At 46.5% G+C, this 15,515-nt stretch overlaps 1 protein-coding gene and 1 long non-coding RNA gene across 8 annotated transcripts in view; one reads left to right on the top strand and one right to left on the bottom strand.

Annotated features, from left to right (window-relative positions):
• The window catches only part of LOC142012797 (uncharacterized), a 42,077-nt gene that overhangs the window by 7,970 nt on the left and 18,592 nt on the right, over positions 1–15,515 (top strand). Inside the window, exon 2 of the long non-coding RNA XR_012645469.1 lies at positions 582–731. This is a non-coding gene — a long non-coding RNA (uncharacterized LOC142012797). The remainder of the gene's footprint in view (positions 1–581; positions 732–15,515) is intronic.
• FAM13A (family with sequence similarity 13 member A) overlaps positions 1–15,515 on the bottom strand; it is a 197,712-nt gene that overhangs the window by 178,389 nt on the left and 3,808 nt on the right. For 6 of the 7 annotated variants that reach the window (XM_074993616.1, XM_074993621.1, XM_074993617.1 and 3 more), the window contains exons 1-3: positions 13,569–13,792; positions 9,100–9,289; positions 1,969–2,178 (exon numbers count right to left, since the gene is read on the bottom strand). In XM_074993616.1, the coding sequence (XP_074849717.1) occupies positions 1,969–2,178; positions 9,100–9,289; positions 13,569–13,643 (475 nt within the window). In that variant the 5' untranslated portion in view covers positions 13,644–13,792. Of the gene's footprint in view, positions 1–1,968; positions 2,179–9,099; positions 9,290–13,568; positions 13,793–15,515 lie in introns of those variants that run through there. The other variant, XM_074993622.1, reaches the window with a different exon arrangement.

The raw sequence follows: 15,515 nt of genomic DNA, 5'->3' as shown, positions 1-15,515 counted from the left end.
ACACCAGCAACACCATTACAGGACCTAACCAGATCAGCCACACCATCGTGGGCTCATTCAGCTGCACATCTACCAATATAATTTATGCCATCATGTGCCAGCAATGCCCCTCCGCTATATACATCGGACAAACTGGACGGTCTCTATGTAAAAGAATAAACACACACAAATCAGATATCAGAAATGGCAATATACAAAAACCTGTAGGAGAGCACTTCAATCTCCTGGGCCACACAGTAGCAAACTTAAAAGTAGCTATCCTACCGCAAAAAAATTTCAAGACCAGACTCCAAAGAGAAATTGCTGAGCTACAATTCATCTGCAAATTCGACACCCTCAGCTCGGGATTAAACAAAGACTGTGAATGGCTTGCTAAATACAAAAGCAGCTTCCCCTCCCTTGGTGTTCACACCTCCAGATCAACTGCTGGTAGTAAGCCTCATCCTTCCTGACTGAGCTAACCTTGTTATCCTCAGCTTTGCTCTGGCTTATTTATACCTGGCCCTGCAGATTTCCATGACCAGCATCTGATGAAGTGAGTCTTTGCTCACGAAAGCTCATACTCAAAACTTTTCTGTTAGTCTATAAGGTGCCACAGGACCCTTCGCTGCTGTTAAAGAGTTCAGAGAACTAAGGGATGAAGATCCATATTCAGTGGCTGAACAGTTTCAACAAAGGTACAAGAACGAAATTTCACTCATGACAAGATTGTATTCTCTCAGTGGCTTCAGGTAAATGCACATTCAACATGTTAAAACAAGTATAGAACCATCATCGTTCTATAATGGGACAAGAGTGTTTAAACGGGCACACAATGCTTAACATTAATAGTGATGTTGCAAATCAATTAGATTTTTCTTCAACTACAAGCGAGTTTGCACACAACAAAGCCAGCAAAGCATTCCTACGATGAAGAGTTTTGCTTGCAGTGGAAACTCAAAGTCACATTTTTAACGTATATGTGCTATTGGTACAGCAGCAACACTGGCTCCTCTGCAGGAGGCCACAGCGCCCTGCATGCTGCCCCTGCCCTGAGGGCTGACTCCACAAACCCACCAGTCAACGGCAGCGGTGCTTGTGGACAATAGCAGTGAGCCACAGACCCTCATGCCCCCTTGGCCAAGAGCTGGATATGCTGGCTGCTTCCAGGGGGCAGTGCAGTGCCCCAAGACCGCCTGGCAACACGCAGCCTGCCTTAGCACTGCTGACCAGGAGCTACTCAAGTAACCTCACACTCCAACCTCCCACCCTACCCTGAACCCTCCCAACCCAGAGCCACCTACTGCACCCCAGGGCCCTTGCACCCCAATCCTCTGTTCCAGCCATGAGTCCCTCAGCCACAGGCCCAATCCAGAGCCCCCATTTTCTCCTGCACCCCACAGCCCCTTCCTGTGTTCTGCACCCCTCAGCCCCATCCCTGGCCTGGAGTCCCCTCCTATGCCAATGCCCTCATCCTCAGCCCCACTCCAGAGCTAGCTGCAGCTTCACTCCCTTCCACACCCAACTACCTGTCCAAGCTTGGAGCCTTCATTTAGAGCCAAACCCCTATTTACAGCCCTTACCTCAACTCCTTGGCCTCACTCCCACCACACACTATTCCCTGTGTGGACTGACTTTTGTTATATGACATATCACCTCCACATTGGTGTACATAACAAAAGTCATTCTTCTCATAGACATGAAAATTAGAGAGAACAAATCAAACAGTGCAGGTTTTAGCATTTATGGAAGAAACCATTTTCCATCTACTAATGTGATGGCTCTCCTTTGCACAACTGTATTTTCCACCAAATTGTTGGGGGGGGGGGAGGGTGTGCTTTTAGATGAGAGTGGGGCTGATGCCAAGAGAAATCCAAAATGGAAAAACCAAGGCAATAAGAAATGCTATCAGGTAGGTGGACTCTGTAATTCTGGTTCCCGAAAAAGGAACAACATGGAAAGTTATCAAAGGATTTTACTTGTACTCACCCTGGTAAAGCTGTATAAATCTGGGATGCAATGCAGAAGTGATCACCCCATCTGGCAGCTCCCTCAGAAATAATTTCAGCAGACTGGCTACTGAGCACACATCAGCATCTTTAACCAGTTCAACTTCCTCTCCTCGGTCATATTTCAGACGCAACTGATCCACCACTTTCACGTTACCATTCACCCTGAAGAGACCTTCCTGTGTCAGCCCTGTAATTACATATTAAACACCAGTAAAACGAACAGCAGGCACTTTGCTTTCAATTAGCACACTCAGCTAACAACAGTACCATGCTGTAAGTAACCAAGACACCACAAATATTACAAAGCTATTAGCCAGTGGATTCTCTGGAAAAACCAATATTGAATGTTGTAGAACAGATGATGAGTTCCACAAATATTCATCAAGCACCCACAAAGTTTAAACTTTTGAATATTCAGCACCACTCTTGATTTGGGCCCAGGTGGCTGGAACCTATTTCCACATACTTCAGTTGGTGCCCAGTCAGGTCATGATCCTGCTAATACTTATGTAACGTCATTTGTGTGAACAGTATGATGGACCCTGCCCCCCATGCTTTATGGAAAACGAGTTATGAGCACATATACGCATAACTCAGAGATGCTTTGGACAAAATGTGTCATTTTTAGTGTTATAACCGGCTGAATCTGTAAATACTATTTTTGTGCATATATCATTTTTGTAGTTGAAGTTAAAAGTATTGTCTACATATCTGTGTTCCAAAAGTCTGTTTCTGAAGACCTCAACCGAAGGTGTGGCTACCCTCTTGTGAGAGTATGGCTTCTGAGAGACAGTCGTACTTAGCTGACAAAAGGTCTTAATGGGTGCCAATTCACATCTGAAGAACTTGGCAGTCTACGTGCAGACCAGAAAACAGGCAGTGGCTGATTGCCTAAAAAGGACAGGGGTCGATGATTCACTCATGTGACAATCTACATCTCGGAGAATACTTTTACACAAAGAGAATAATGGAATTTCCACCTGTGCATCTGATGAAGCGTGTCTTTGCCCACGAAAGCTCCAAAATATCTGTTAGTCTATAAGGCGACTCTTGTTGTACAGGAACCTTGTCACTCTTGGGGGGTGGGGGCAGGGGCTGCCAATAACATCACATCTTTTTTCCTCCTGCAAAGGTTGAGAAGCCAGGGATCGCTTGCTGTGAGCCTGCTCCCTCAGGCACTGATCATTGGCAGGTCCTCTGCAGCTCTGCATGAAGCAACTTGCAAACTCTGAGACACCTGCACCTTTGAATATTGCTGGAGTACAACATGAGCTGTAAATAGACATACACATCTCCTAGAGCTGGAAGGGACCTCAGGAGGTCATCTAGTCCAATCCCCTACCCATCATCCCTGACGTCTATTTGCCCCAATCCCTAAACGGCCTCCTCAAGGCTTGAGCTCACAACCGTGGGTTTAGCAGGCCAATGCTCACACCACTGAGCTACCCAGGCTGACTATTCCTGATCATTTCATCTCCTCCAAGTGCTTCACAATGGATTACTTGAGGGTCCCCTCCATTATTTTCCCAGGGACTGAGGTAAGGCTGAGTGCTCTGTAGATCCCCAGATTCACCTTCTTCTATTTTCTAAAGAGGGACACTACATTTGCCTTTTTCCAGTCATCCAGTATCTCTCCCGATTGCTGCGAGTTTTCAAAAGATAATGGCAAATGGTTCTGCAACCATCGCAGCCAACTCTCTTAACACCCTCTGATGCATTTGATCCAGCCCCATGGATTTGTGTATGTCCAGTTTCTCCAAATAGCTCTTAACCTGTTCTTTCTCCACTAAGGGCTGCCCGCTTCCTTTCCATATCATGCACACCTTCCCTGACCAGCCTTTCATCACTAACACGCCTGGAGAAACCGATCTGGTTCCTTTTCACATCCCTTGCTAGCTGCAACTCCAATTACATTTTGGCCATCCTGATTACACCCCTGCATTCTTGAGCAATACTACCCCCTAGTCATCTGTCCAAGGTTCCACTTCTTGTGAGCTCCCTTTTTGTGTTTAAACTTCCTTTCTGTAGCACAGAATGTTTTGAAGGGTCGGAAAGACATGGTTAAAACACAAAGCTCAAGCGGCAGAACATCCGTGCACAGAAAGCAGTATTGCTATGTGAAACGCTCTTCTGACATCTGCTGGACAATGGGAAGCACTGCAGAACAGTAGTGAATGGCATTTCTGTGAGAGAGGTTAGACAAACCATTCCTTACACAGGTAGGATGTTATCTCCCAATAAGAGACTCATTCTAGACCAGTGGTTCCCAAATTTTTGGCATTACACCACCCTGTTGATTTTTGAGAAACCCTAACACCCCCCACCTCTTCTCTACCATCATCCAACCCCCTTTTTAATTAAAAAAAATCCAATTTGTAATTTAAAATAAACATAAAAACTTGATATAAAATGTTATTTAAAATTAAAAATAAGCACAAATAGTTTTTCTTGGCCCCTTGAGGGCACCTGGTGCCCCGTTGGCCAGCTGCCTGAGCCCCATGTCAGCGTCAGCCGCCAGAGCTGCCCACACCAGCCACCTGCCTGCCTGAGGACCAGCACTGCCAGAGCCGCCCGCCCAAGCCCTGCGCTGCCTGGGCCAGACACCTGCCCACCCATCAGTCACTAGGGCTAGCTGCCCACCCGTCAGTCACTAGGGCTAGCTGCCCACCCCAGCCCCACACTGCTCAGGCCAGCCACCGCCCACCAGCCCGAGCCACCCAAGCTCCACATTGCTGGGGCCAGCCACCCACCTGCCAGCCCAAGCCCCGCACTGCTCGGGCCAGCTGCCCGCCTGAGCCTTGCAATGCCAGGGCCAACTGCCCAAGGCCTGTGAATTCTACAAGCTGGCAGCTGCCTCAGCCCCAAAAGTTGCCTGCCCGAGCCCCTCCCCTCCCACAAAGCCAGACACCACCAGCTCCCCACGTTTACCCCATCCCCTTTACTTGAGCCAGGCACCCCAGCCCCCCACCTAACACCATCCTCTACCGCTACCAACCCACACTCACCTTTGCATGTGGGTCTTCACCAGCTGCCTGCCTTGTATAGTGGCTGTGCCGGGTCACTCACATAAAATGGCAGGAGCCGAGAGCCAGAAGCAAAGGGTAAGGGGAATGATGTGGGGGCTAGGTTGCCTCACAGCCCCCCCCCCCGGAATTTTTTCATGCCCCCCTCTTTCCCCACTGCAGGGAGGCATGGCCACCAGTTTGGAAAGCCATGTTTTAGGGAAAGCCTAGCTCAAGGGCTCATGGCTGCCTTCAAAACCACGCATTTATCCCAAGCTTTATTCACCTAAGCAGACATCTTTTAGGTCTTGTTTTCACACTGGCGAAGGTGTGTAGATTATAGCTTTATCAGACCACCACTTCCTCAGTGAAGGACCCTGAGTTCACTTAAGCTTCCACCAGGGACAAAGATAAAACAGTCACCTACCGTTGGTAACTGCTGTTCTTCAAGAAGAGTTGCTCATGTCCAGGCCAACAGGTGTGTGCCTGCCCTGCATACATGATCGTCTGAGAACTTCCCTTAGTGGTACCCATCAGTCAGCTGTGAAGCCCCTTGGCATGGCACCTTACTGGCGCAGGATATAGGACACTGACAACCACCCATCCTGCTCTCAGTTCCTTCTTGCCCCCAGATTCCAGCACAGGGGAGGTGGGTGGGATTTGGAACGGACACATACAACACACCTTGAAGAACAGCAGTTACGGAAGGTGGGTAGCCAGGCTTTTCCCTCTGACTGACTGAACGTGTGCACTCCAATACGTGACTCAACAGCAGTTTCCATGGAGGAGAGGCTGGATGTCACCTGGCTGCTGTCTGCAGAACTGCCCTGCCAAAGGCCACATCATCTCGTGCGCACTGTGTAATGGGGCAGTGAGATGTGAAGGTATGAATGGGCAACCGTGTGGTTGCCCCGCAGATAGCCTGAATAAGGACCTGGACGAGGAAGCTTGCACACTGTTGGAGTGGGCTTTGAAGGCCAGTGCTGGGACCACAGCCAGGTCGTAGCAGACCCTGGTAAAAGAGGAGATCCACAAAAGAAGAGGTAGGGCTGAGATGGGGAAGCCAACATGTCAGGGACTACAGAGAGAGAGAGAAAGCAGGAGTCTCACCAACCTGTCTACTGAGTCTCTGCTGGGCCTGTACAGCCCACTGGGGAGAAACCTTCTGATGGCCACGCATGCAGCATGTGCGCACACACCCCGGAATCCACAGGAGCAATCATTCAAAGGGCAGCTGGCTGCAGAGCCACGTGTGCGCCTGTGAACCCGGACAGCCCAAGGGAGGAGAGAGAGAGGCATCTCACTCTGCCCCCCAACCCCAGCAGCTCCCATTGGTCAGTTCCTGGCCAATAGGGGATCCCAGTTTGCAGGACAGGCGGCATGGGAAGTATCCCTCCCCCAGGCTCCCAGCATTCAATTCAGAGCAACACACATGGCCCCTGCAGCTGCTCTGAGCACACGCAGGGACCCTAAGGTACCTGCTGGGCTGTTTGCCAGGACCTGCCCAAGTAAGTGCCTCCTGGCAAGAGCCTGCCTCTGGTACCCCAGCCCCTCCCCCAACCCTCTGGCCCCCCTCCTGTATCCATACCCCATGAAATCCAAACCCTCTGCACCCTCATTCCTGCATCCATACCCCTTCCTAGAACCTGCAACCCCAGCATACATCTCCTCCAGGTAACAATCCTTCTCCAGACCTTGCACCCCAATCCCCTACTCTTGGTCATAACCCAAATCCCTGAACTCCTGCTCCAGGTCACAACCCCCTCCCAGACTCTGAACCACCACCCCCCCGCCCTCCGCCCCCCAACTCCCTCCCAGATCCCATGCCCCCTCCTGTGCCTCAATCCCTTACCCCAAGGTCCCTTCTGCACTCAACCCCCATCCTAGACCCCACACCACCTCCATAATGTCATAGAAGAGTGCAGCCCTTTGATCACTTACCAAATTCTTGGAGTGCCCCAACATCAAAAATTATTGCCCATCCCTGCTACATGTGGATGCACTTCTTCCAGAATAAGAATGCCTTGTCCCTGTTTACCTTAACCCACTTTGTGAGTTATTTGTTGAGAGTTAGTCGCAAACATCTATCGTGCTGTGAATTTGTCTCTTTTATGAGCCCTTGTTAGTGTATTCTGAGTTTGTTTTCAAAATCCTGGTTGTTCTCTTTAAGCGTGGGCAGGAGTTCTAAAATACTGCATTTAACAAATGTCACTGGGCTTTTAAAAAGCCGGTACGTAGGAGAAGGTATGATTGGTCCACTCTCTAGGGAAGGGCTTCTCAAACTTTTTGGCCCATGGTCCATCTTTCTCAATGAGAACCTTTCCGTGAACCACCAGCCAACCACCCAGGAGGACAATAAGACTTTGTTTATCTCTTAACACCTGAAATACGTATTCATACTGGGCTGCTGGAGCTATACTGTAAGGGGACATATATAATCAGTTAGAACGGAAACACTATTAATCAGAATTGGAATAATTGAACAGATTTAAGTGCTTTAACTTTATCATGTTAGTGTAACAAATTTTGCTTAAACTAAAATATTAATTTACATAAAAAAAAAAAAGGTTTCAATGTTATCTTTGTATCTGGCATGGGATGGGAACCACTGATCTATAGAAAAATCAGTCAGGGTCCACTCAAGTGAGAGGCAAAACCACCCCCTCTACCAAACAAAAAGAGAAACCCAACCCTCACCGATATGGGCCCCAACTGAGATACCTCTTTCCTCTGGTGGTCCAGCCCCACAGTGGCTCGTGGAGAGAGATGGCAGCAAGGACCAAGCTGCAGGGCTTCCCACCAGGCGGATTAACTCCTTTGGGTTCCTGGGGTTAGCAGATTTTGCGAACCTCCCCCCAAACTCTGGGGTGAGGCCAAAATGAGGGGTTCAGTGTACAGGCAGTGGCTGGCAGGGAGTGCAATAGGGATGAGGGTGATTTTGGGGATCTGAGTGGAAGACAGGGTGCTAGAGACAGCTGGGAATGGAGATCTGGCCAGGAGGGAGACTGGAGTGCAGGAGAGGACAGAGTGGGAGGTCTGATAAGATGGGACGATGCAGCAGTGAGCTGGGGGTGGGGTGTTGGAGCAAGCGAGTGTGCAGGGAGCAGATTCAGGGTGGGAGAACTGAGTGAAGGGGAGGCAGGTGCAGGGGCTGGCCATGAGGGAGGTGGGGGTTCCTTATCTCATCTCTGTGCTCTCCACCACTCTCAGGTACCGCCCTCTGCTACTCCTGTTGGCTGGAATCCGGCCAATGGGAGAAGTAGGGAAACCCTTCCAGGAGCCATTTCTGGCACCATGCTCCCTAGCCGTGCTTCTTCCCCTCCGCATGCCAGATGCAGCCTGTCACGTCTGCCCCCACCCTCCGCCCACAGTGAGATGCTGGTGCTGGGCAAGAGGGAGGGTTGGGGGATGTGGGGCTGGAATGCCAGCGCACGGTCCCCATTGTGGGGCGGGGGGCAGAGGTGAGCGGGAGCCCCAAGCCTTATGGGCTGAGGTAAAATTCCCTCCTCGGTAGCAGGCCAGCACAAGACCTAGGCATCAGTTACAAGCCACAAATGTGGCTCACGCACACACAATGGCCTCGCACTGGCCCTCTGCAAAGAGATGCATTTTATCCACTGAGAAAGAAGTTCATTCTATTCTAAGAGTTACATGCATGTAAGGAGAGGCTGGAAGTTGTGAAGTTTACAGTCAACCTTCCAGTGCTAGCTGATAAAAGCAAGAAGCCCAATGTGGGGCTAAAAACTGCACATGGCATTCTATTCGCTATCAGCCACATTCACTCTGATGCTTGTGTGTGAGGCCTAGACTCAGAAATGCTGCACATATCTGGCTGATTTTAAACCAAGCAACTGCGCCTGGCTTTTCATAAACATGTTTTCAATTATAAAATTAAGAGATTCTTCATAGTCCCTTTATAACCCAGCAGATTACATATGCAAACATATCTTTAAATATACTTCCACATAAGAGTACACAGTTTGATCCATGGCTTGATTTGGTTCTATGCTGAATCAACGACAATAAATCATCAAAGAGAAAACTCTTCCTTTGAAGAGGCTTACACAAACACCACCAATACATTAAAAAGACTGTGTTAACTTTACCGTGCTGGATCAGATACTCTACTATATTCCACACCACTGCCGGGAGGCCGTTCTTGGTAAGTCCCTGCTGCTGGAGGTCCTGGAGACTCACACCGAACACCTTCTGACAGGTATGGTCCCTCTGCCTGTTCAGTGGCAGTGCTGCTATCTTCTTCATGTCTTCTTTCAGCCACACTGATGATTTGCTTTGCTTAAAGGAGCACAGGAAAAGAGAGCAGTCAGCTACATTTACTATAGGAGGCTGCATAGCTAGAGCAGAAGCACATCTATTAAGAATTAAGCTTTTGGTTTTTGAAACTGAAGAGTCTGCAGAGCAGGGGATTTTGTTTTACTTCAATCCACAACAAAATCTTTATGAAGCAGAACATTATAAAGGGATAGGACAGAGAAGAAGGTGAGGAAAAGGAAAACAAAAGTAAAGAGGAGTCCAAAGCCACAACTCACCTGTAGCTAAGAGATAAGACAGATAGCAGACTGCAGTATCCAAGCTATAATGCTACAGTAAACAGTGGGCTGGTATCAGCTGCAAAATCTAAATCATCAACTTAGACTCAGCTCTTAAGGCCAGAAGGGACCCCTATGATCACCGAGTCTGACTTTGTACACAGAGAAAAGAATCTTCCTTACACAGTGAATTCTGCAGCAAGCACATAGCTTCTGTTTGAACAGTAGCACTACCTTTTCAAAAGATATCCTGCCTTGACTTAAGACTGCAATAGTGAAGAATCCGCAAGATAGTGTCCAGATAAAACCTAATAGTAACAGGCTAAGTGATAGATAAGGGCAGAAATGCAAACCAAGATACACCTCTTAGGGGTGAAAGGGAACTCTTCATTTATCTGAGGAGAAAATACAGCAGTAGTTTAACCCAGTGTTTCTGGGGGGTACACCAACTCATCTAGATATTTGCCCAGTTTTACAACAGGCTGCATAAAAACATTAGTAAAGTTAGTACAATTTACAATTTCATTCAGACAAGGACTTGTTTAGCTGAAACATAAAGTACAGTAATTCTAATTCAATTCATGTATTTGATAATAAGATGGTAGAAAGTCAGCAAGTTTTCAGCCATAGTCTTCTGTGATATTTTCCATGTTTTTGTAAGTAAGTAGTTTTTAAGTGATATTTAAATTGGTGGTATGCAAAACAAATCTGACGCCTGAAAAGGGTACAGTAATCTGGAAAGGTTGAATAGCATTTGTTTCAAAACCTCAGATGGTACACATACTCTTAAGGGTATACAAGAGTAGTCTGAGGGTACATTTTCAAAAAAATAAGGTATTTTATAAAAAAAAAAAGGTGAGAAACACTGGTTTAATCCATCACACATCTTTGCATGCTGAGGTCCACTATTTGTAAGCATGGTTTTTTAAGAAGTGTTTGCACATATTGCAACTTTATTAGCAGCTAACTAGACTGGGGGCAATCACTTGTGACACACTGGGATTTCAAGTGCAGAGCCCAAGAAACAGCTGAATCCAAGAACGCTGAAAATAAGCACTCCCTGAAACCTGGTAATACCCTCTTCTCGCAGAAATATTTCAACTCTTGTCTGCAATGTGTGTGTTGCAACATACAAGGAGGAAAGAGCTATTTAACGATACTCACACCTATTATTTTGTTTTGAAAGAAACGTTACTGTTTTCTAATCTCTTTAATGCAACATGATGTTACAATTCCACCTCATTAACTAAGCTGAACATTTGCCCAGACTTCCGTATTAAACCAAACTGTTCTTGTTCCTGATACCAGAGAAAATTTGAATTAATCTTACCAAGACCGCTGCATCTTTTCTACTAAACACAGATTCTCTGGATGTGCGCTAGAATCAGCTGTTTGAATCATGGTATCTTGTATGTAAATAACTTTCTTGGATAGGGTGCCCATATTTCCCTATGCCAAATTTGGGATGAGGGTGGGGCGTGGCTACCTGGCTGCAGCTGCCAAGCAAGCGCAGCTCCCTGGCTGCCCCATGCCACGGGACACCAGAACGGGGCTGGAGTCCCACGGGAGAGCTCCATGGTTGCAGGGGTGGTTGAACTGCGGAAGTGGGGAGGAGAGGAATTTGCCAGCTGCCCCACTGCCAGGCTCCAGGAATGCTGCAGGGACGTTCCCTAGCTCCAGCAGTCTGCCCTGTGGGGACTGCTGCCCTGCAAGGGGGAGGTGCTCCTTGAGTGCAGGGGCAGCTGCTGCCCCCCAGGGACCTCCCCAGCTGCCTCACACCTCTGAGCACCGTCAGTGGGGCTGCTGCTCCACGCCTTAGGGTGCTGGCAACAGGGCTGCGGCCCCGTCGGACAGCTTGCTGGTTGCAGGGGTCCCTGTCTGCGGAGGTGGCTGCTCTGCGGAAGTGTGGGGGAATTACACAGCAGGCTGTCCTGCAGCGGGGATTGAGCTACCTCCCCAAAATGGTCTCCTCGACTGCGGGACCAGCTGCCCCACGGAGGGGCTGCCCAGCACTGCTGGGGCACCAGGTCCCCCTTAAAATCTTAGAGGGGGGACAAAACACACTACCCTACTCCCCAGATACCCTGCCTTCCCTCTGTGGCAGGCCTCTGGCTCCTCCTCCTACTGCTGCCTGTAGTGGCTGGTCAGTAGGTGCTGTCGGTATGCTGTCTGGTCAGCTCCTGATTGATTTTATCTGCAGCTGAGCTGACTGAGAAGGGCAGCTCAGCAGGGGAGTGAATATATGGGACAACTAGTTTTTTTAAATATGCCTAAAATATGGGACTGTGCCGGTGAAAATGGAACAGACGGTCTGCTTACTCTTGGACTGTGTTTCTCTGACATACACAGAGTATGTGACTTGTGTATCTACAGCTATAGAACGTGTTCTAAATAATGGGTATCATTTGAGAAAGGGTGCAAGTCCATGTAATTCAAAATTGCACTGTAATGATCACCTTCTGATAAGTAGTCAACTTTCAAATTCCCGCTTCCACTGACTGTGGCTAAGATGTCATTTTAAAAATATTTTCATGAGACTTCCAAGTGACTACCATAAAATCTTTTCATTTACATAAATTATATGCTAATGCAAAGATTAGGTTGTACAGACCAGACAAATGCTGATAACAATACTTCACATTTGTGTGCAGGGCCTTCCATCAGGAGATCTTGATATATTTTTCTAATCAAGGCCTCAGACTTTTAAACACTTACATATGCATTTAACTTTGCATAAGCCCTGGGAGGCTGTTAAGTAGTAATATATCTCAATTTTACAACGGACCCAACGGCTCGGGTGGGGGTTGCTCAAGTTGACAAGGGAAATCTGTAAGTGATCCAGGAACAAAATCCAGCTCTTCCTGTCCTATCCTTTAACTGAAACTAGAAAAGGAAACTGTTTAAAGCCAACATATCGCATGTAATACTTCCTGACATAGGTCTAGCAAAGATTTACAGATAATCATATAAACCCTACTTAGGTGACCAGAATGAAACCTTTCCTTGTGACAGTCTCTAAGCAGCAAAATGAATCCTACCTAGTCTCAGTTGAGGAAAAAAAAAAATTATGCAAATATGGGTATGCTTGTCTTCCCCCTCTCCTCCCCCCAAATTCAGTGATTCCTGTAATCAGTGACTATTTTAAGATAAGGATGTGAATGCCTGAGGACACTAACTATTTTTTTTTGCTTAATGTCATTAGTGTGCGTAATAATTGACAGCACTATTCATTTTAGAAGACTTGTCACACTCTCCAGCAACGTGAATAGTAACAGAGCGGTAGCTGTGTTAGTCTGTGTCTTAAAGCAAAAAAGCAGTCAAGTAGCTCTTTAAAGACTAACAAGCTTATTTTGTTAAAGTGCTGCATGACTTCTTTTTTGTTTTCTTCAGCAGCTTAGTTTTTTCCCCCACTTCCTCCCTTTTCAAATTGCAAATTATCTTAAACTACATGTTTGGTCTATGGTTAAAAAAAACAAAAAAACTAAATTTCATCACCACTAGACACTATTTCAAAGGGGCAACAGCTCATCTAAACATAAAATAGAATGAAAAGGCACGGATTAAAAACCAAAAGAGAGGAGAAACACCAATCGTACTACTTTAGTTTACTGAATCAACCAACAACGTCAGCTCTAGTATCCCTACGGTTCCCACTGTAAACAGCCTCCTAGACTGGGTGTTCAACAGACACAGGAGAGAAAGCCTGTATATCAATTCAGACTAAAAGTGAGTAATAAGTTAGGAAATATTCACTCATCTCCACAGTGTAAAGATGTTTCGGATGGAGCAAAAGAGGAAAATCCTGAACAGATCCACAGTGATTGGTTAGTTTAGATCTTGCAAGATAAAAAAAAAAAAAAAAAAAAGAGTAAGCCAACCAATCTCAGGCATGTTCTTATAGCGTATTTTCCCCTGGAAATGCCCATACTTTTCAGGTTAGGCAGCTTAATAAACTAGCAGCTGGAAGAGGCCTTCCTCAGCACACTTGGAGTAATCACAGAATACAAGAGACAGTCTGTACTCACACAGATGGCTAACGCGCCTGCCCCCATTCTTTCAGGAAGCGTCTGGACGAACTGAGGAAGATGGGATGAAAGCATTAAGCAGAACACTAAAAGCTATTAAGATTCCATGCCATGAAACCCTTACAGTCCAGGAAGAAGGACAAAAACAACAAATAATTGCTACGGAATTTGTATTATTTTGTTGGCTAAATCTCTGAGAAGTTGGCTTTTGCTTCTTAGACTCAGTTCACGTGGCTGGGATCAGCCCCTGCAGTTGAAATCTGATTCCAGGGAGTCTTTTATTGGCAGGCTGGAGGAGTCATGTGACCTGGTACTTAAGTCAATTAATTACTAGGCTTGTATTACAGGCAAGCAGCCCTGAGACTTGACAAAAAAAAGTACAGTAGAGATGTCCTACAGAGTAACATCACCCTGATACCTGTAGAGGCTGACACTCCATGACTCTGCCTCATTACCATCATTACTCCCATTTCTGATTTAGTGATACTAATACTTCTCCCTTCCTTACAGCCTCTTACAATGCTCAAATATACCTCAAGGTGGAACAAGTCCCTTTGTGAAGGCTCCCCAGTGCAACAAACAGCAACACACAAATCTTCCAACTTCATGAAGCACTGCTGACTTTTCAAAAATAAAGTGCATTCCCTCTGTGTCATTTTAACTGCCCCATTTAGCCTAACCTGATAAACTGCAGTGCCATTCACTTCCAAGCAGCAAATATGTTTATTCCTTTTCAAGTTTTGGCACCAAAATACAGTAGCTATTGACAAACATGTCACCTTTCCTGAATGGCATAAGAACTGAAGAGCACTGCACATTTCTACAGAAATTGACAGAGCTGTCTTTCACCTGACACGTGATGATTAAAGTGGAAAAAGTCTTAGATATCACAGTTCTGTCACCAACATAATGAATTCTTAAGCTAGCCTTGCAAAATGCATTCATTCACTCACAGAAACTTTTTATTGTTATTTTTATTTCTATGCAGGTCAGTAAGTTTTCTCTCCCCACTCCTAATAGCCTCAATCATATCACAGGGCAGGCAAGTAGCTTGTGTCCAGGTGCTGCTAGATTTTTATGTTCAGTTTCCTAAAAAGAGGAATAATTTCATTACCTGCAAATTCAACCCTTATCTCAATCCAGTAAGGTACTTAGATGTACCAAGGCAGAATACAATACTCCAAGAGTTCTGCTCCAGGATCTGAAGAAGTAGATCTTTCCCATGAAAGCTCATCACCTAATAAATAATATTGTTAGTCATTAAGGTGCAACAGGACTGCTTGCTTTGTTTTGCAAAGATACAGACTAACATGGTGACCCCTCTGAGGCTACAAGACCTATTATGTAACCTGAATTTTGAAATGCTTGCAATATGTTTCCTTCCCCTTCCCTCTCCCCTAAAGCTTAAAGGACATAAATATAATTCTCCTGTGTGGCCCTCTTCTCCTGTGGATCTGGTACCAAGACAAAAAGAACAGAGAGACTAATGGCTTGCCTACACAGAGACTTAATGCATGGCAAGGTAAATCCACAGCATGTTGGCTTGTCACACACTAGCTAAGTGGACCTTCCTACCACATACATCAAAGTGCACTACAGGTTGAACCTCTCTAATCCAGCACCCTCGTGACCTGACCAGTGCCAGATGAGAGAATTTGCCACACCACAGGAAGTTTATATTGTCTAGCAGCATTAGCAACACTTCCACTGCTTACTGAGCTCTTAGAAGGTATTCAGAGGTAAACTACAGCTCAACAGCAGCACAGAACACAGAGAGTCAGGACTGGTGGTTGCAGACATGCTTTATGGGACTGTAAGAAACCTGGCCACACCTTTGATAAGTGGTCGTTCAGCTAACTAAAATAATGTCAGATTACAGATACTGCAGGACAAAAAAGTTCCAAATTAGAGAGGTTCCACCTGTACAGAACTTAGTGTGTGGTACCA

Source organism: Carettochelys insculpta, chromosome 4 (assembly GCF_033958435.1).
Source record: "Carettochelys insculpta isolate YL-2023 chromosome 4, ASM3395843v1, whole genome shotgun sequence".
Taxonomy (NCBI): Eukaryota; Metazoa; Chordata; order Testudines; family Carettochelyidae; genus Carettochelys; species Carettochelys insculpta.
Note: the sequence above shows the minus strand (reverse complement) of the source record. Positions and strands in the feature narration are given on the sequence as shown.